At 43.0% G+C, this 22,034-nt stretch overlaps 1 protein-coding gene across 2 annotated transcripts in view; it reads right to left on the bottom strand.

Annotated features, from left to right (window-relative positions):
* The window catches only part of MYRIP (myosin VIIA and Rab interacting protein), a 217,635-nt gene that overhangs the window by 106,121 nt on the left and 89,480 nt on the right, over nt 1–22,034 (bottom strand). Inside the window, exon 3 of one of the 2 annotated variants that reach the window (XM_068982132.1) lies at nt 9,079–9,300. In XM_068982132.1, the coding sequence (XP_068838233.1) occupies nt 9,079–9,300 (222 nt within the window). Of the gene's footprint in view, nt 1–9,078; nt 9,301–22,034 lie in introns of those variants that run through there. The other variant, XM_068982134.1, reaches the window with a different exon arrangement.

Raw genomic sequence — 22,034 nt, 5'->3', positions numbered from 1 at the left:
CATGCTTACAAAAATCCTCTCCTGCAATAAAGAGTGTAGCTGGAATACTTTTATGAGTGTGGTGAGAAGTGATGGCCTCGTCACAGGAGGCGCCGTTCTCTGGCACACCCGCCGGGGCTCAGCATGGCTTCCCCGCTGAACCACCAGAGCCGGAGCCATTAGAGCCAGGGGCTGTGGGCCGCAGATGGTTACAGGGAAAAAATTAAAATTTCCTAACCATGGGACAGGCACCATGGTGGGCACAAATCTTCTTCTCTCTAATCCTTTAGCAACCTGCCCAGTGTCATAAATTCCCATTTTTCAGATGAGGAAAATGATGCTCAAAGATGCTAATAGCACCTGGCTGATAGCCACACAGCTGTTAAGTGCCAGAGCCAGTGTAAATGTGCCAATAAAATTTAAAAATTATTTTAGGCAGCATGGCTTACCTGTAGTAAAGTACACTGATCTTAAGTGTCACAGAGAATGTTTACATGTGTGTACACGCATAAGACCACTTAGTCAACATACTGAGCATTGTATTAATAATCACTGCAGATGGCTTGCTGGGTGATTAATAATCACTCCGGATGGCTCCCATTCAGTAACCCCTCCTGCCCCCAGGGGCCATCACCATCATAGGTCAGTCTGACCATTTCAGAACTCTCCATGAATGGAACCATCCAGTGCGTGCCACCTGAATCTGTCTTCCTTGGCTCAGCATCACATGGTGCTCACCCATGGTGCTGCAGGTATCAATAGGCTCCTCTTTTTTCATTGCTGTGTAGTATTTTATTATACGACTACATGACAATTTTTATATTCATTCTCTGCTGATAGACTTTGGGATGGTTTCTAGTTTGGAGGCATTACAAAGAAAGCTGCTGTATCTTTGTGCACGTGTTTTCCGGACATACTCTCACAAAGTCAACGGAGACACCCCTTGCCTCAGTTCCATCACGTGGCAGGAAGTTGCCGTTTTGTTCTATTTTGTTTGTTCGCTTTCGCTATAGAAATTATGCTTCCCTTATTTTAAGCCTTAGGTGATTCAGGAAGGAAGACTCTTACTTCTCTGAGCAAATTTGTAAAGTTCTCTCCAAGCAGTTTTTAATTCTGTTCGGTAGGTAGAATAGGGAAAAGGAGCCCAAAATGGCGGTGGCTAAAAGACAAGGAAGGGAAAAGCCCGCGAAAAGAGAACAGAGGAAGGTCAGAGGAAGGTCCGAGGACCTGAGTGAGGACTTCAGGTAGAACAGCACTCCTGACTAAGCCCAATTTGCATAGGGCAGGCCCAGGAGAAGAAAAAAACATATAAAAAGAGTGGAGCCAAAGGGCTCTCTCTCTCTGCCCTCCCCCCCTAAAATAGAGCTGTAACACTGATTTGTCTACGAGCTATAACACGGTCCGTTCGAGACCTGAGAGCTATAACACGGTCTGTCCAAGACCCGAGAGCTGTGACACGCCAAGAGCTTTAATGTCCGTCACTCCAAATCTTCACTGTGACGAGACAAAGAACCGAGGAGCATACACTCGCCTGACAATTCCTTCCCGCTGAAACCTTGGAAGTGAGGTGAGAGGGGATCAGTTTTACCTCCTCAGGAGACACATACACCCTCATACCTCCACAAGCTTTTTATCATTTCACACTCTGTTGCTTTACACATTCAGATTCCCAGCATCAACCACCGACTACCCCACTTGACCAAAATAATGCCCTTCCTGCCTCAGCCATACCCGTTCTGCTGTCCCCAAAGACATACTGTTTCACGACCCTTCAGTGCTTTACCCTTCCTCTCTGCCAAATTCCATCCTTCTTTCAAATCCCTGCTTAAATGAAGCCTTCCTTTTTTCCTTCTGGCAAGCTAACAGAATTGTAAATTGATGGGGGCATAAATTCTAAATAAATAAACCTACTATACACACACTGTATTTATACGAGAATATACAACAAATTTTGTTTTGTGCTGAAGGCAATTTTCAAACATACAGGACACAATTTAATACACAGGGCAGTTTTAAAAGGTGAGACACAAATTACTTCCATTTGATAATGACCTAATGACCGTGACATAGACTACCTACTGAATGGTATAGTCTTTTCCCAAAAGTTAAGACATAAAAGCTAAATTGATTAGAAGCAATGCAAAACTGTTAGCGCTTTAAGATTGTAACTAAAAGGCACAGCTGACAAAGATTTCTTAAAGGTATTCAGTTTATTTAGAATTCGTTACACTTCCTCAGTGTACAAGGCCATTCATTCCTAGATGTCTCTTGAAGAATCTCAGTTTAGAAGTTAAGCAAATCACCTGAAGGACATAGAGTCCCAGAAAATGCAGATGTCTTTATGGGGTTTAATTCTGATGAGGCTTTGGAAGCTACTTAATTGGGGAACTGGGGGATGCTGCCCCCAGAACAATTCTTTAGGAAAAAAAAAAAGAAATCCCCTTTTCTTAATTGTCTCACATCCTACTTCTATGGGTGTAAACTATAAGCCTCTCCAGTTCTTTCCTTACCAGTGAATTCCTAAATACTCCCCTGACAGGGCTGCCTTTGAATTACAGAGACCATAATATTCTCTGATGCTTTTACAGTGATTCCGAGAGCAATTCACACCTCAGGCAGGATGCCTAAGAATCCTTCTGACAGTACAGCTTATACATTCCAGGGTGAAGCAGCCCATTTATATGGTAAATGCGCTGGCCCTCCCATCAGGCGATGCTGAATTAGTTTGCCTTCCTTAGGCCACTTGTTCCTGCTCTCAAATGAGAACTCTAGAAATTTAGCAGCAGTCCCTTTTGGTCTTGATTTTAAGAGCTGTTTGTAGTCTTCAGAAATGAATACAGCATCATCTGCTATATTGGTTCCTGCTAAACTTAACTGTCTTCATACTGAATACTGCTTTGTCCAAGTTTTAGGGCTTAATTTTCTAGGATCTTTCGAAGAACTTAACATTTTGTAAGGTTTATATAAAGTGAAACAGATGTTCTTCACTGTCTATCCCTCTCTTATGCTGCAGTAACAAATCCTTCTTTTCATTTCTTAAATTGATTTTCTGTGGACTGTTCTGAGGGAACTTCAAATTTTTAACCACTAGGCTTATCCTGGGCTTTCCAGGTAGCTCAGTGTTAAAGAATCCATCTGCCAATGCAGGAGATGCAGGAGTCAGTGGGGAAGATAGATCCCTGGGTAGGGAAGATCCCCTGAAAGAGGAAATGGAGACCCGCTCCAGTATTCTTGTCTGAAAAATCCTATGAACAGAGGATGGGCCACAGTCCATGGGGTTGTAAAGAGTCAGACATGACTGAAGGAGCATGCAGGCTTATCCGGGGCTTGCGTATGTACTGTATGCATATCTGTGCTTTATAAATAAAAAGAGCAAGGTTCCTTCTTCCCTCGTGGTTGGAGGGACGTAGTCCTGTCAAGAATGCATACGCTGGAGGCAAAGATTCGGTTCTGGATCCTGCTCCCACCCCTGCTGGAACAGTAAGATGCCTTGGTAAGCTCAGCATCTACAACTTTAACAGGAGGTGCTATTCACCTCGCAGGACCATACAGGGGAGAGTGCTGGCATCTAATTAACGTTCTTTTCTGGAAATCCACTCTCTACTGCCTGCAGCCTAGATTCAGCCTTACCTTGCCCAAGCTTTCCGGTCTGCCCACGGCTCACCCTTTCCTGTGTGCAGCCTGCCTTTGCTTCCTTGGCCTCCCCTGCCAAACTCCTACCCCATGAAAACCCAGCTCAGGCAACCCTTCCTTTGGGATACCCGTCCTGCTGTTACTCTAACCACAGTCCCCCCCGAGGACCTCATGGCCTCCAGCAGAGCACTGTCCACTCACAGCTGCTCAAGTAGTACTGAGATCTGTGTGACTCTTTAACCTTGGCCATTAACACAGGCCTGGGCGCTTGCTGATGGAAAGAACCAGTGCCTCTGCTTGCTTATCAGAGAAATTTCAGAAAGATAAAAATTTCTGGCTAAGATTCAGTACTTTCATTACCCTATCATGGCCCGGATTCAATCCCTGGTCAAGAAACTTGAGATCCTGCAAGCTGCAGTCAAAAACAAACAAAGAAAAAAAAAATGCCGAAAGATCAACATTTCAGGCTGGCCTCTTCCCCATAATAACTGTCCTGCAACTTATGCAAGGAGGCTTCAGGAAGAAAAGAAAAAAGGGATGTTACAAACAAAAGGCATACCAAGAACTTGTACCAAAAAGTTGTACGACAAACATCGAAAGTGGACAGGTGAACAAACAGTGCTCCAGAAAATCAGTGACGGATGGTAAAGAGCTGATTGCTTCAGCACAGGCCTCCTGTGTGGGCTGAACCCAGTAAGCATTTATGGAAGAAATAAGTGCAAAATACTCCACGTGTCTGTGTACATTTCCAGGAAGAAGGAGACGCTGTCTTACATAACCAGGTAAAGTGATCAATTTCAGGAAGTTTAAAATGAACTCAATACTATTCTACCATCATCCAAATGGTGTCAACTGTCCCAGTGTCCTCCACAGCCTCGTTCCTCATCTCAAAGTTGATCAAGGGTTAGGCATGCCACTTGGTTTTCATTTCTTGTTAGTCTTTAAACATTTCCTCAGTTTATTTTTTCTTTCATGATATCAACATTTTGAAGACTTCAGGCCAGTTATTTCGCATAATACCACTCCATGTGCCTTTTACATTTCCTCAAGATGAGATTTATTCTGAAATCTGGAAGGGTAGACTGTCTCTCACAGTACATGAATGGAACTTAATCACCAACACTCCTCAATTTTTTTTTTCCTTTAATTTTTTCAATCTAGTCAAGAGCTGTGTCAATTGTAAAACTTTTCCACTGAACAGCCCTGGGTAAGATGGGATTTTCCAAGTACACAGTCACTTTCTTTGACTTGCTGCAACATAGCGTGTGATGAAATTGCAAGAGCTCCTTATTCAAAATGACAATTCAATACATAACATTGGCACACAGTGCTGCCAACACAGATAATTATTCCATTGCTCTCAGGTTCCTATGTCGCAAATACTCCACAAAGTGTACATACAGGATAAACGCTCTTCATTCAAAAAAGTGAGGTATTTCTTTCACTAAGAAACCACCGCATATATAATTTTTAATATAAGAATTTACCCATGCTAATACACATGATTTTAAATGTCTCCTCATGTTCTGTCAAGTAGAATGTGCCCTAATTTACTTCTTCTGTTCTATTGTTGGACATGTAGATTATTAGTAATCCAGGATGTCTCATTTTTCACTGAAAAATTTTTTGTATTAAAAATATTCCATTGCCTCGTTAGGTAAAGGTTTTAGAAATTACAGGGTAAAAGGACTTGAACATGCTAATGGCTATTGATATATGTTGGTAAAAGGTTATGCCCATTTTGACTTCACCAGCGATGGATGAGAGTGCCTTTTTCAATCTACCCTTGTCAACACTGAGGAGAATGCAGAAAAACAAACATTAATTTAATAAGAAAAAAAGCTACTTGAAGTGTAAATGTCTATTTCCTTGCTTTCTAGTGAGGTTCAACATTTCTCCATATAATTGTTAACCTGCGAATGTCCTCATCTCATAGTGGTAATTTTTTAATATCTTATCTCCTGTAGGGATATTGCAAACCCACTGGGATATCTCTAAAACATACTGTGGAGTTTATACTAAAAGGGCAGCATGCTAATTTATGAATCATGTGGATTGTGTGAACATCAAACATTAAGTGATCAGATAGAAGTAAAGGGTATTTGACAGAAGGGGAAAAGAAATGAAGGCTTAAATTGTCTCAGAAAAACCAAAGCCAATGCCACATGGGTAATAAGGACATATGTTTTGATCTCAGTTCCAACGGTAATTTTTCTCTCTCATTCCCTGAAAACAATCTCCCCAGTTGGTCTGCATTAAAGGTAATAGCACAAAACAACAAAAATCAGAGGGAGCATTTTTTATAATGAAGCAAAGAACTAAGAGGCCAACTTGTTTCCAAGGAAAGTAGGAAAGAGATTCCTAAATCAATTCGACACCAAATGATAATGGCAGTCCCGTGCTTCTAGGCCCTGCAGAGGATCTTAAATGCAACCACTATGTGTCCTTATTTATAACGTTTGACTGCATCTCTGCAGTAAATAGTCAAGAAGGGAAATTTATACATAATTAGAAAATGACAAAGAGAATGATTCCATAGTATCCTGTTGTTAGGTAGGTAGAATAGGGAAAAGACAGACAACACTCCTGGCTAACCCAGTTTACATAGGGCAGGCCCGGGGGCGGTGGGGGGGGGGCGGACATATAAAAAGAGGAGTCAGAGGGCTCTCTCCCCCTCTCCCTGTCCCCCCCGCCCCCACCCCCGCATGCTGGGGCACTCCTCTCTTCGCGTCTTTGGGTCGACATGCCCTCACGCCTCGAGGATGAGGATGGATTTTCCTGTTTTTATCTAAATAAAATAGAGCTGTAACATGGAGCTGCAACACTGATTTGTCTAAGAGCTGTAACACGGTCCGTTCGAGACCCGAGAGCTATAACACGGTCTGTCCAAGACCCGAGAGCTGTGACACGCCGAGGGCTTTAATGTCCGTCACTCCAAATCTTTGTTGTGATGAGACAGAACCGAGCAGCATACACTCGCCTGACACTATTAGCTATATTCCGAAGAGACACGTTACTTTATCAAGGCCCTGCGTCCCTGCTCTGAGCAGAATGCAGAGAGAAGCAACGGCTGGAGGAGGAGCCCTCCTGGAGATGTTGGCATCAGGCCAGTGCATCTCAAACAAAGTCTAGGGCCATCTTGATCACGGTGCCTGTGCCTGTTTCCTGGCATCTCACCACGCAGGAGAGCAGAGACAATCCCAGATGGGAAAGAGGCCAGCAGTGTGAAGGAAGCAACATGTCCATAGAGATTAAAGTCAACGTGATGGTGAAGCTAAAACTGCCATGGCTACCTCCGTCAGAGCTCATATGGTGGCCAGAATTTCCAGGGACCACAGAAAGGATGTGCTATGGACTATGTCCTTTCTCTCATTTGTCACCTGAATGTAAAAAGCTGATCTGATAGCTTGAACACTTTCTCAGTTCAAGACAGTGGGCTGGAGGGATGGATTCTCAGTAAAGCTAGAGCCGCTGGCTCTACTTGCGCTATCCACATAGCACAAGTATGTCACTGACCCGCTGAGAGCAGGTCCACTTGGGCAGGAAGGGAGAATGCTTCCCCTTAATGTCAGTTCTTTAGGGGATGTTCTTTCAAACTAGGGTATCTGATGAAAATGCATGGAATGATCAAAATGATGATGTAACATATCCAAATAAACAGGTAAATTTCAAAAAAAAAACTTCTAAAATAAGTAAACCATCATTCATTGTTATTAATCTCCCAAAGTGAAACATTTTAAACTAACGTACATTTTAATTTGAGTCACACCTGTAGAACCACACCATGGACAGGCCCGGGGTGCTTGATACAGCCATTCGCTTCTCATGCTGCTGCTGCTACTGCTGCTAAGTCACTTCAGTCGTGTCCGACTCTATGTGACCCCAGAGACAGCAGCCCACCAGGCTCCCCCGTCCCTGGGATTCTCCAGGCAAGAACGCTGGAGTGGATCGCTTCTCATGCAGTCGGTTAATAGCACCACACAAAGGTCTACTCTCCACTCCTCGTGCCTTAATTTTCTGAGCGCAGGACTTTTTACTATTATAATTATTCATGGTTCCATAGTATCTCAAGAACCATATGCCTATGGTAGCTACTGGATAAACAGCTAGAAATCAAACCAGTGCACCCCAAATGGGCTTAATTTACACAGGAAAGAAAAAGTATGTCAAGGGCAATGGGGAGTAAACTATGGGTCTAAAGAGTGGTCATCGCCACAGCTTCACAGAGCTGCTCTTCACTGTTTTATTGGGATTTCACACAATATAAATACAGGTGTTCATCACGTAATTTGACATAGACAGTGTTTCAAAATCCAATTGCTCGATTATGAATATGCTGAAAGAATATTCCAGTAATACCCTAAGTAAATCATTTCTAAACCAAGACGTGAATTTCAGATTGCACGAGAGGCAGAGAAGCTGATGGTCAAAGTGGATGGAACACAAAGTGACCCCAGACACCATCTCCCGGCAAGACGCCGGCTTTTGCCAGGCATTTAAAGTCTAAACGGTCCATTGTAAAATAACTGCTTTTGTTTCAAGAAACTGGGCAGATTTTAAAAACTGTCATTTACCTGAAATTTTTCACACTTGATTCAAGTCAAACTATTCCTAAGTGTTTCCTGTGATGAATTTGGCAGTGCATCCTGTATCAGGCTGAGGGGTTATACAGCTTGTTAACTACTACTGTTACTGTTAAGTCACTTCAATCGTGTCCGACTCTGTGCAACCCCATAGACGGCAGCCCACCAGGCTCCCCTGTCCCTGGGATTCTCCAGGCAAGAACACTGGAGTGGGTTGCCATTTCCTTCTCCAGTGTATGAAAGTGAAAAGTGAAAGTGAAGTCGCTCAGTCGTATCCGACTCTTAGTGACCCCATGGACTGCAGCCCACCAGGCTCCTCCATCCATGGGATTTTCCAGGAAAGAGTACTGGAGTGGCTGATACATAAATAAACTCTTCTAGGGAAACCTTCAAAATGTAAAAGACGGTCAGCCCACAGGCCATATACACCTGAGGCACTCTGACTTCTCTATCAAATTGAGCCTTAGAAAAATTTCAAGAAGCAAAACCTGCCCCATGGATCTTGGACTTCTTTCCTGGACTGGTTCCAGTGCTGGACTTGAATAATATGGAAAAATAGGAAATGAGCTCAACTTTTCCATCTTTTTTGATGTGGGATAATATTCATCCCAAGACTTCTGGAGATATCCCCACAAGACATCATAAGATTAACCCAGCACAATTCCCAACTTCTCCCTAACATCATCTTCCTTCATGCTCTGATTAAAGAAGTTTGGGTGTGTTCTATCTGCATCAGACACACCAAATGTAGAAAACTCCTGAGTAACCCTCCCTTTCCTTAAAAAAAATAATGCCGACCACTCAACCACTAGTGGCCCCGCTCGGCTGAAGGAAGACGGTGCCACCGTGAGCTGAGACCCGGAGGGTGCACTCGGCCACTCACCTCGCCTGCTGGCAGACACAGCAGACCCACACCTTCTCGTGCTTCTGGTAGGAGCAGCAACTCTTGCAGACGTTGAACTTGCAGTCCCCACACCGGCGCTTGGTGTTGACGAGGAAGGTGAAGGGCGAGCAGCAGCGTATGCAGCAGTGCTCCAGGAACTTCTGGTGCCTGGAGAGGATGCTGCACTTGCTGCCTTCCTCATCCAGCCTCTGCTTCATCTCGCTGGGGCCCGGAGGGCGGGGGGCGGGGGGGGGGGATGAGGAGAAGAAAGACAGCAATCAGCTCAGGGGCTCCCTCCCCAAAGCGCCCCACCCCGGCCCCCCTGTCTTCCAAGCAACCATGTAGGATCTTCCTGTAAAACAGTACAACTCAGGAAGTCCAGTGGCTTGACATACTATCCAGAGAGGAACCCTAATGGTGGGTTAATTGTGAGTTCTTCTACGTGTCATATTTTCTATAAGAAAGCACAAAACCTTACTACTTATATTTCAGACACCAGATTGAAATATAAGTTATTATAAAACTAAGCACATTAAAAAAGAACCCTTTAGCTTAATTAATGCCTTTTTAAAGGAGCAGAAGATCATTTATGTTAAAACATTAATCCTCACAACAGCCCTGCTGGGAATATGATAAATGCAATCCTGGCCCTCAATATCCCTGGAAAACAAGCACCGAGGATTTTAAAAGCTTACAAATCAATGTAAGTCAATAAAGATTCTCTGGGTGATGGGCTAATCCTAAACACTGGTGACTCGAGAGCTGGATAAACGTTAACTCCCTTTTTCCAAAGAGCTCATGGGTACTCTGGGCACACAACTGGTCAGTGCGTGCAGCAATGCAAAGCTGCACACACTGTTTTCTCTATACTGAGATACCCAGGATAAAACTGACCGGAAGTAACCAAGTTATTCTGACTTGAAAGGTTTTGAATTTGTTTTTTTTTCTGTTCAAAGATGGACACCACAGGCAGGAACAGGACATAATTATATTTTTCCATACCCATTTTGTGATTACACAGTTCATCCCAGATGAATCTATGATGTAAGTATATCATGCTAAGTTGCTTCAGTCATGTCTGACTCTTTTGCAACCCCACAGACTATAGCCCTTCAAGCTCCTCTGTCTATGGGATTCTCCAGGCAAGAATACTGGAGTGGATTGCCATTTCCTCGTCCAGGGGATATTCCTGACCCAGGGATCAAACCCATGTCTCTTACATCTCCTGCATTGGCAGGCAGGTTCTCTATTACTAGCGCCTCCTGAAATATGATGTGTGTAGCAAATATTTTCCTTCATTTTGCAATTGTTTTTTCAACTTTTCATATGGTGTGTCTCATCATTTAGAAGCGTTTACTTTTTCTGTAGTTAAATCTGGCAGTCTTTTCTTCTATGGCTTCTAAATTTTATGTCTTGCTTATTACTTCTCCCACCCTCTACCAACCACTTATCTACTTTCTATTTCTACAAATTTGCCTATTCTGGCTATTTCATATAAATGGAATCATACCATATGTGTTCAAAGTTCATCCATGTTTTACTGTGTATCAGAATTTCATTCCTTTTTTACTGTCAAGGAATATTCTGTTTACAGATATACCACATTTTATTTATCTGTTCATCGACTAATAAACATTGGGGTTGTTTCTACTTTTTGCCTATTTTGAATGCTGCTGCTATCAACATTCATGGGCAAGTTTTTGTGTGGACATATATTTTCAACCCCAGGAGTAGAATTACTGGTCAAATGGTAATGTTAAATGATTAAACTTTCAAGAAACCACCAGACAGTTTGGTCATTTGGCTACTCCTTACATCCTACTGGCAGCCCATGAGGGTTCTGATTTTTCTGCATCCTCATCAACACTTGTTACTGTCTGCCTTTTTTATGACAGCCATCCTAGGAGGTTTGAAGTGGTATCTGTGCTTCTGATTTGTATTTCCCCAATGAGGAATAATATTGAGCATCTTTTCATGTACTTACTGGCCACTTGCATATATTCTTTGGAGAAAAGTCCATTCAAATCTTTCACCCATTTTAAAATTAGAATATTTGTCTTTTTCATTGCTGTGTTATAAGAGTTCTTTATATATCCTGGATACAAGTCCCTTATCAGATATATGATTTGCAAGTATTTTCCCTTTATTATATTAGGATTTTCAGGTGTTTTTAGTACAACGAAGGGCTGCGCTAGCTCATCGCAGGCTGCTACTAGAATTGGAAATCTACGTATGGTTTTATAATCTAATTTTTCACTTGACAACAAAACACCGTAAACATCTTTCCATGAAAATTCAAAGAGTATTTACAGCTTTAGCTTTCAGGTGCCCTGGACTGGCTTACACAGCTGCCAGTACATGCACAGGCTTACTACTCTGCATTGCGGTGTCCAATACCCATTTGTAGCTTGAGCATTGGAAGGGGAGAGAGACTATATAAGGCCTGCTGATGATTCTACAGGGTAAAATATTATATAAGCATACTTGGCTGAATGGGGGCTTCCCAGGTGGCTCAGCGGTAAAGCATTATCCTGCCAATGCAGGAGGTGCAGGAGACCTCGGTTCAAGCCCTGAGTTGGCAAGATCCCCTGGAGGAGGGCATGGCAACCCAGTCCAATAGTCTTGCCTGGAAAATCCCAAGGACAGAGGAGCCTGGTGGGCTACAGTCCATGGGCTCATAAAAGAGTTGGACACGCCTGAAACGACTTAGCATGCATAGCTGGCTGAATATAATATTTACAGGGAAACAGGACGGAAGGTTTTTCCTTAAGGCATGATGATATTGTTATCCGGTCCCTCAGATTTAAAACAGAAGATGAGCTAAGTTATCAACACTCTGACCTCTGTAAACAATATAAGAACAGCCTCAGCAACTGACTTTCTTCTATTGACATTTCAAAGACACTAAATTAAATGTGATAAAACATCCAGGAAAGAAAGTCTTTGGGGATCAAAAGAAAGAAAAAAAGGAAAAGACTCTGTGAACTCAATGCACAAGATACTTGAGCTTTATGAGTTTTGATTCCTGATATACAAAACACCAATGGCATTTTAAGAAAATCACTGAGAGTCTAATAATAAAATTTACCAACTCCTCCAAAGTTTGTCCCTAAGCAAATCGAGGATTTTTAATCACAGACTTGGAGGAGGAAATAAGGATGCCCTTCTTCTGGATCACCTCTCCCTTCTCAGATTCTGCTACCCTATAGAACCTCCTGGCAGAAGTCCTTAAAGAGAATTGTATGGGATAACCTACAGTGACTGACTGCAGGATCAACCAAGAATCACAAGACCAGGTATCTGCACCGAAATGTCCTGGGAGGGAGCAGGCCCCCAAATGGTCAGCCACGCTGGAAACAGTGATGGGTTTCGTCACAGGCGAGGGTGCAGAGCTGAGCTCAGTTACTACCAAAGACCTTTCCAACGTTTCTGAGCCTCTACCTTCTGAGCAGCAACAGTAATTCCTACTTCATGGAGGTGCCGGATATTTCAAATGAGAAAAGCGGCCATGAGCAAATAGTGCTTATTCATCTGGATCGGCAAGAAATCCAGTAGTCTCAGTGCACGTAACATTTGCTCACACTTGCTTCTGTGTGAAGAAGGCGTGGTGATAGTATCTGGGCAGGAAGGCTCAATGTGTGTTTGTTGCTTGAGCACTGAGTGTGGGTGTGAAGTAGTATCTTAACTGTGGTTTCGGGTTTTTTCGTTTGTTTTACTTTTTAGCATCTGAGATCTTAGTTCCCCAACTAGGAATCAAACCCACACCCCCTGCAGTGAAAACGTGGAGTCTTAACCACAGGACTGCCAGGGAAGTACCTAGCCTCTTCTTAATACATCACTCTGGGACGGATATATGAAAAGCTGTCAACATTTCACGGTTTCTGGATCCACTGCCATGCCATTTCTGACTCTCACCACATGCTGAGACTGCATGCAGGCTCAGTGAGGCTAGAGTGTCAGAACTGAGCAGCATCCACCGTGGGCATAGCAGGGAGAAGTGATGGCATATGCACCACTTGTTTGCTATCAAAAAGACAGTAATTCTGCCCACAGCCACAAGTCTCCATGTTACAGGCACTATTATCTAGACTGCCAGCTATTCACTTAATTCACACTCACTAAGTAGCTATAATACTATTCTGACATGTGCGCAGGCCAAGTCGCTTCAGCTGTTTCCGACTCTTTGTGACCCTGCGGACTCGAGCCCGCCAGGCTCCTCTGTCCATGGGATTCTCCAGGTGAGAATCCTGGAGTGGCTTGCCGTGCCCTTATCCCAGGGGATCTTCCCGACCCAGGGATTGGACCTGCATCTCCTGTGACTCCTGCATTGCAAGCAGATACTTTATGGCGCAGCCACCAGGGAAGCCCATAGTACTGTTCTAGGCACTAGGGATAAAAAGACATAGGTCCCTCTCTTTCATGAAACATGTATTAAAGTAGGGATTCAAATGATTAAAAACTAAAGAAAATATAAAACAATTATAAGTTGTAAGACATTCAGCAACAGAATAGGCAGGACTGAGGACGACATGGCAACCTACTTTAGACTGGGTGCTGACAGACGTCCTCTCTGGGGAGGTGACATTTTAGTTGAGAAGGGGCTAATCCAAGAGGAAAAAACAGCAGAGGAAAGAGCTTAATGTTGGAGAAAGGGGAGGGAAGATAAGACACAGCCCCTGGAAGAGTTGTCTGGATTTTATCCTGCGTGCAGTGGGAGGTTAATGAGGGTGGTGAGCAGAAACAGAGCAGGATTCACTCTTCATTGTAAGAGCAGCTGCTGTTATCCTAAGGTGGACTTTTCGACAGCCATGCGAGGAAGCCTGGAGGGCAGTGCAGTCATCTAGGTAGATGGGTGAGATCTGGGCCAGGATAGGAGACAGAGAGGGTTGGGCAGAGGCGTGGCACACCTGCTGAAGGATCCGATACAGAGGTGGAGGGAAAGGATGAACCAAGAACCAGTCTCAGCTTTCCAGCTTTTGCAGCAAGTGAAGCCACTTATGGATCAAGGGGAGATGACGATGATGGCATGTTTTAGTGAAAACTGTGAGGCATTTAAGGGGATTTGCCACGTGGACAACTGATAGGTATTTGTGCATCTCAGAGGATGGATCTGGGCCAGCTGTGTAAGTTTGGGAATCATCTTCACACACATCTCCATAAATACGGGAATGGATGAGCCACCCTACGGGAGACAGGGCATCAAGCAGAAAACAAGAGGGCCTAGAAACAAGCCAGGGATACCCCAAATGTTTAAATTCAGGCTGAAACATTGACAAGGTGAAGCCAGACAAAGAGACTGAGAAAGACACCAAAGGAAGATGTTTCAGAGAGGGAATGACTGGCTGTGTCTGCCATGAGGGTAGAGGGGGGTCCACTGGATCTGGGAACATGGAGGTCAAGGGGGGCCCTGACAAAAGCAGTTCCACTGTGGGGGGTGGGGGTGGGGGTGGGGCAGGAGTCACTGTCATGGGCTGCAGAGTGAACAGGAGGTGAAGCAGTGAATCAGTCACTGAGTACCTCTGCCAGTAATGGCATAAATGCTTTTAAGAGCCAGGCTCCAGAGGGTGAACCCAATTGATAGGATAATAACAGTCATGGTCATTTAAAAGTATGTTTTGCTTTTAATATGTCATGGGTAATCTCCCTCTCACTGTGTAATTTCAGGCAGAATCATTCTGCTGCCCCCTGACGGTGTTATCAAAATTCATTCAAGGTTAATAGAGTTCAGCATATCGCAGTACAGAAAATAAACACTTAAAAGATTCCCTCTGGACGGTAGAGTTAATAGACACACACCAGGTACATGGTGATTACCAGCTCTGCAAGGAAGCAGACCATTTTAAACCAGAACTTTCAAGGATCCCTTTAGCCCCATAAACCAGAGCATCAGGTTTCATATAAGCATTGTCTGTAAGGAGTTGTGGGAGCCCCATCAACCTGAATTCCTGCAGGCAGCTTAGTAAACGGTGGCTGTTGGGGGTGCTGAGGTGTGTTGGCTCTTTTCCTAATGGCTACAAGATACTCAGCTCTTCTAAACCTATTTCTTTCTTTCTTCTTTGTCAAAGAAGGATAGCAGCAGTATCCTGAAATGTCTGTTGCAGAAGTTAATGAGAAAAATGTAACTGAGTTGACCAGTAGGTGCCTAAAAAGTAAATGTGACTCCACAGAAGTCTGGTATTATTTCAGTTCAAACCAGCTAAGCTTCTGCCCCACAGCAGGTGCTTAGAAAAGGCTCCCACTTCTCCACTGGGTCTTCTTCTTCTTGTTTTTTTTTTTTTTAATATTTATTTATTTGGTTGCACCTGGTTTTAGTTGCAGCTCTCAGGTTCTTTCTTTCTTTCTTTTTTTTAATTGCAGCATTCAGTATCTTTCGCTGTGGCATGTAGGATCTAGTTCCCTGACCAGGGATCGAACCTGGCCTCCTGCATTTGGAAGGGCAGAGTCTTAGCCACTGGACCCCAGGAAGTCCCATCTTCTGGAATATTTGAATAAAGGTCATTTGTCAGAAATCAGCTAGCCCATACCAGGTCAGGAAACTAGATAATTTGATTGAAATGGTTTAGACAAAAAATTAATGTCTCCAGTCACTTTTAAAAAGAACTAATGATTTTTAATTATTTTTTGTTTCCCAAGGAGGTGAGGGTTGGGATGGTTAAAATCTTCCTGTATCTTGACACATTTTTGCTGGTTACCATCACCATATAAAAAAAAATAATGATATTGAAAAATGTGGGGTTACTGAAAAGAGTCATAGTTTATATTTAACATCTTTAGCCTATAATCTATGAAGGAATTTACCATCACAATTCAGAAAAAAATGTAAAATGAATGTACATTTATATAAACCATCTCTGTGGAATCCACTAACGTAAGTTAAAAGAATGGAAACAGACAGTAAGCTCTATGTTTCATAAAATGAGGGAATTCCCACATCCCCCTAGTTTCAAAATAGACTATGGAAGACGCTTACGGACTTTCATTTGCAATCTGGAGGGAAGATGGTGAAATCAGACACGTCCGTCCTGACCTTGAGCAGATAGAGTTATTGAAAAACAAACGAAGGCACCCTGGGGGCATTATAATTCTTTTCTCAAAAAGAAGAATGGCCAGGTCACCAGAGAAGCTGAGACCTTCACGCTCTGGACTCACGTCAATATCACAGCGTATTAGAGTTTCATTACAAACCCAGGCTGGCTGGGAGCATGTGAAAAAGGAAAACCAAAGGGCATCCAGCTTGCAAGAGGGGTCTCACCTCCACGGTGGTAGGCTTGTCAGATCAGATGGGAAATGTCTGGGAGAAACATCCCCATCTGAAGCTGCTTACTGACCCAGCTCACTTACATTCCAGGATCGTCCCCTCACCTCCAAACAGCCCCAGCTGTGTCTGCCCTCCTAAACCTCGTGATGACTTGGGGCAGGACCCTCCTGCATCTTCACAGAGCCAGTTTTTCACTCATTATCTACACAACTCAGGAAAGTAGGGAGGGCAATCATACTTTCCACCTCCTCGAATCAGCCTTAGTGCATGAAACAGAAGACCCTCTGATTAATAGCTATGAATGACTTCTCTCAAGCTGTAGCCCAGGAAGAATGGTGGTGCAAGGGCTGAGAATCAGGGAGGCTGAGAGACAATGTTCTAGATATTAATACAAAATAAATAATAGAAAATAAAGCAAGCTCTCCTTTCCACCAAACTCGCCTCTTTATTGGCTTTAGAGCCACCTGGGCCCACTTTCGCTAACAGAGTTTGGCTCCCAACGTGAGGCTACGCTCTTGTGATATCTGGCTCCCAGGAGTTTTCCTTAGTAGAGTTGCTGCCATCATGATGCCCTGGGATCGCCGTGAGAAGCCCCATGCTTGTGGTTCGCTGACCCTAGGAGAAGGATTTAGGGGGACATTCCTAGCAGTGGCCGAAACCAATTCAGGGATTCTCCCTGTTTCTAGTAGGCTGGGCGCTAAAGGCCAACAGCCCATGAGCTTATCCTCGGAGGGACGGAAAGACGCCTCTGGACGAGCTGACGACCTCCAAGACCAAGTAAGTCCACCGGTGTCCTCCCGGCTAACTTCTCTTTTGAGCATGAAGTGCTATTTGGGCTTTCTGCCAACTGGTTCCGACCTGTGTCTGATGTTGAAGCCTGTTTGTGAGCACTGAGTGTCCTTCGGGCATTTCTGCCATTGGTTCTGACATGCTTTTGATGTTGAGGGCCGTTTGTAAGGATGGGTTGCTATTTGGGCCTTTTGCCCATTGGTTCTGACTTGTGTCTACCCCTGGTTTGTGACTATGAGATGCTATCTGGGTGTTTTTGTGAGTCGGTTCTGACATGTCTACCTAGAGGACCATTTGTGTTGGGGAAGTGTTTATTTGGGACGCCATATTGGTCATTGTTTGGGGGGATTTATGACAGTCCTCTCTTCTGGTGTGTGTGTGTATTCCATTTGTGTGATTGGTATTCTCGTTGCCTTTTGTAAACTGGGAAATTCAGGTTCAATTCATTAAGAAAAGTTTATCTACACAACTATGACTAAGAAAAAGAAAGATTTAAAACAAGCAAACAAACAAAAAACATTGTGTGGCCAGCAGTATTCTTCAGACTCCAGAGAAAACTGGTTAAGATAAAACTCTTTTGAACCTCCCGAACTGGTTCTTTTTGCATATGTAGTTAGAGACAGCTAGTTTGATAAAATATTGTTTTCAGAATTCTGACCCGAGAGAACAAAAATATGGCTAGGAGAATGTTTGACGTTAACTCTTAACATGTGCTTGAGATAACAGACACAGCCCACTCTTCCCAAGACTTCAGTCTTGGGTTAATTAGTAGAACTTTGAAAGACGTCTGGGTAATATACCCACATTTTATACCACATTGAGAAATTGTGTTATGAGAAAAATGTATGTTATAGGTTATGGAGTATGTTCTTAAGTTTGCCTATCAGAGAATGCCGATATAACACATAGTTCAATGACTTGTTTCTTGGTTTAGTTAAGATATTTTAAAGGTTAAAAATTGTAATATGTAAAAATGATAAGGGAAGCATTTTAGTGTGTAAAGCAAGTAGGCTATGTGTTGGTGAGAGAAGGTATAAAAAAACTAACGTATTTTTGCTAAGGAATAAAACAATAATTTTAGCTTCAGCTGGTTCTGGATGAGAAAAAAGGGACAAATTAATACGGAGAAAGCGATAAAAGATTTATGTATAAAAAAAGAAACTGAGGAAAGAACTTTGCACTTTAAGATAAAGATAGATTGAATTTAATTAGACAAATCAATTTTGCTATTACTAAATTGATATAAGACTGAGTTTGGGTTTCTCTCTGTTAAGAGAACAAAGGTTTTCTAAATGAATGAGGATTATTTGGTATATTAAATTATATGGAAAACATGGTCAAATGATAAACATTCTTAAGTTTTATTGTATGGGTAAATATCATTAATATAAATGTTCTAGAAGTTCTATGGCGTTTCTAAAGTTAGACTATGTTCTGGTATGATGTTGTCAGTCGTATTTCTAGTTGCAAACTGTGAAGCTGTCATGGAGTATAACTTGGCCACTTATGATGTGTGGCACTGTCGGCTTTAAGTCTGCTGCTTGGAACACACATACAACGTGTGTGTGACAATGGGGTATAATTGATAAAACTATCAAATGTTTCCCCATCAGCATACCTCTGTACCGGTTTGTTACATCTGATCAGTTTTCTCCCAATGTGAATAACCAAGTCAATACATAATATAAACAAACAGTAAGCCTAGCACCGAGGGACATGAAAGACCCCGAGCAGGCAACTGAACCACTCTGGCCATGTTTAAAAAATATATTGATTATCAGTGCTTCCTATGGAAAGGTATGCTATTAAAAGGGGAAAATGATGAAATAAATTTTTACATATTGAGGCACAGGGAAGTCATCCTGGCTTACATATGATTTAATGTGACATTTAGGCTAACCAAAACAGGCTGTTTATGGCCTATTAGAAAAACATCTATTTCTGCTTTATTAACTGTGCCAAAGCCTTTGACTGTGTGGATCACAATAAACTGTGGAAAATTCTGAAAGACATGGGAATACCAGACCACCTGGCCTGCCTCTTGAGAAATCTGTATGCAGGTCAGGAAGCAACAGTTGGAACTGGACATGCAACAACAGACTGGTTCCAGATAGGAAAAGGAGTATGTCAAAGCTGTATATTGTCACCCTGCTTATTTAACTTCTATGCAGAGTACATCATGAGAAACGCTGGGCTGGAAGAAGCACAAGCTGGAATCAAGATTGCCAGGAGAAATATCAATAACCTCAGCTATGCAGATGACACCACCCTTATGGCAGAAAGTGAAGAGGACCTAAAAAGCCTCTTGATGAAAGTGAAAGAGGAGTGAAGAAGTTGGCTTAAAGCTCAACATTCAGAAAACGAAGATCATGGCATCTGGTCCCATCACTTCATGGGAAATAGATGGGCAAACAGTGGAAACAGTGTCAGACTTTATTTTTTTGGGCTCCAAATCACTGCAGATGGTGACTGCAGCCATGAAATTAAAAGACACTTACTCCTTGGAAGAATAGTTATGACCAACCTAGACAGCATATTCAAAAGCAGAGACATAACTTTGCCGACTAAGGTCCATCTAGTCAAGGCTATGGTTTTTCCAGTGGTCATGTATGGATGTGAGAGTTGGACTGTGAAGAAGGCTGAGCACTGAAGAATTGATGCTTTTGAACTGTGGTGTTGGAGAAGACTCTTGAGAGTCCCTTGGACTGCAAGGAGATCCAACCAGTCCATTCTGAAGGAGATCAGTTCTGGGTGTTCATTGGAAGGATTGATGCTGAAGCTGAAACTCCAATACTTTGGCCACCTCATGAGAAGAGTTGACTCATTTGAAAAGACCCTGATGCTGGGAGGGATTGGGGGCAGGAGGAGAAGGGGACGACAGAGGATGAGATGGCTGGATGGCATCACTGACTCGATGGACGTGAGTCTGAGTGAACTCCGGGAGTTGGTGAGGGACAGGGAGGCCTGGCATGCTGTGATTCGTGGGGTCGCAAAGAGTCGGACACGACTGAGCAACTGAACTGAACTGAAACATAAATTGTTTATCTGCTTTAACCATTCTGGGGGAAATAACACATTCAGAGAATAATCCAAAACTGCATCTTGATTATTATCCTCATTGTAATATGTCTACTAATTTTCACATGTTTGTTCAGGTACTATGACAAAGTAATCAGAGAGAGAGGTGTTTTCATAATACAAAATACTGATGCTAAGCTTGAAACTCAAGATTATTTCCAACTCTGTGTCCATTCCCCAAATTAGGCAGGACTACGCCCCACTTTGGCAGGAAGGATCCACAGCAGTTGTTGCCCTATTCCCTCAAAGATTTGGGGAAAACTTGGAACAGTCATGGAACTAACACCAAGTTCCTCTGCAAAGTTTATGATTAACCTCTCTATCCAAGACTTTATTCCCTTTCTGGTTCTGCACCTGTCCCTCCTCAAGACTGAGGAGTATCAAAGAAAAGGTGGGTTTGAAATGGAGCGGGACCCTATGGTCCTTCCCCTCCATGTTCTCTGTTTGCTTTTTGTCTATGGAAAAACTTAAGCCAAAGAAATAAGTTTAATCAGAGAAGTGAGAAAATGCAAAACCAAAGCAAAGCAGTCAAGATTCAATAATAATCGTTTAGTCATTAAGCAAAGTTAGGAACCTTTAGTTCCTTCTCAAAGGCTATAGATGTATATCTAAGTCATATCCTTTGAGCTGTACTGTGGATACTGAAACCCCCACCAGGTGGAAGACATTAAGTACATGATGACCAGCCTGTAGCCACGGCATAAGCTGCCGCTTGAGTCTGCACTCTGGCCCAAGCCCCCCGCCAACCCGTTCGCTGGCCTCCAAAAGAAAGCAAACTTCCCTTTCCAACAACTTGGCCTCTTTCCTGGCTTTTGAGTGGTAAGTTGCTGAATTCCACGTTTGGTAACAGTATGTACTATATTTTAATATTTTTGAAGCCATTAGTAGGTTAACCTGACCTATCCAGGCTCACTGACCATTGTGTGCTGGGTGGATTCACAAGATAGCTGCGCCTGCTGTGTACGCTGGACAGAGGAGCGTAACTGAAGTGAGACAGACCGGAAATAGGGTGACCATGTAGAAATGCTAATCCATGCACCTCCAGATCTCACCATGTCATGAAATATGTATGAGAAAATATATACAAAGTAAAGAGGCTGGTAACATCATTACTAGACTACATCTATAAGTGCTGATTTCAGATAGTTTCACTCATTAATATGGCTTCATTTCATTAACTCATGGGCTTCATAAGTAAATATTTATACATCTGAATGTGAAGTAAGTTTATGGAAATAAAAAACCACTTTTATATCTTTACATATTAGGAACTAGCCTGAGGTTTTATTTTTCAGATGGCTCTCTTTACTTAGATTTGAAGTCGCTGCATGAGGATGCCTTAAGGCTGTAGCTTTTGAGATTTCTCATTTTATGTATTTAATTGTTTTTTTGCCTAAAAGCGCTCTAACATTGGAGTGGGGATTGTTTATCTTCCCCATGCCCCAGAATGTCTACTTTTTGCTTTTAGTTCTGTCAGTAGAGGTTGGTTCATTAAACAAAAAAGGGAGAGCACTCCAGACAGAAACTGCAACCGCCTTCAGCTGCTGCGGCGCTTTGCCTCCCCTGAGCATAATCGCAGGAGGCCTGGGCACACACGGTGGGGGTGGCACTGTCTCTGCAAGGAGCGGGAGGAGGGGGTAAGCTCATGGCCTGGCTATGATCTTGGGGCTACATTAAGGTCAGACATGTGTTAATTTTCTCCCATTCTCAGAAGTCTAAGACATTAAACCCAGAAAAAAAAACCAAAAAAGCCAAACCATGATTGATAGCAAGCGTGGAACTGCAGAGAAGGAGGGGCAGAAGGAGGTAAGGGAAGATAACCACTCTTCTG

This window comes from Capricornis sumatraensis, chromosome 10 (genome assembly GCF_032405125.1).
Source record: "Capricornis sumatraensis isolate serow.1 chromosome 10, serow.2, whole genome shotgun sequence".
Lineage (NCBI taxonomy): Eukaryota > Metazoa > Chordata > Mammalia > Artiodactyla > Bovidae > Capricornis > Capricornis sumatraensis.
This window is presented reverse-complemented; position numbering and strand designations above follow the sequence as displayed.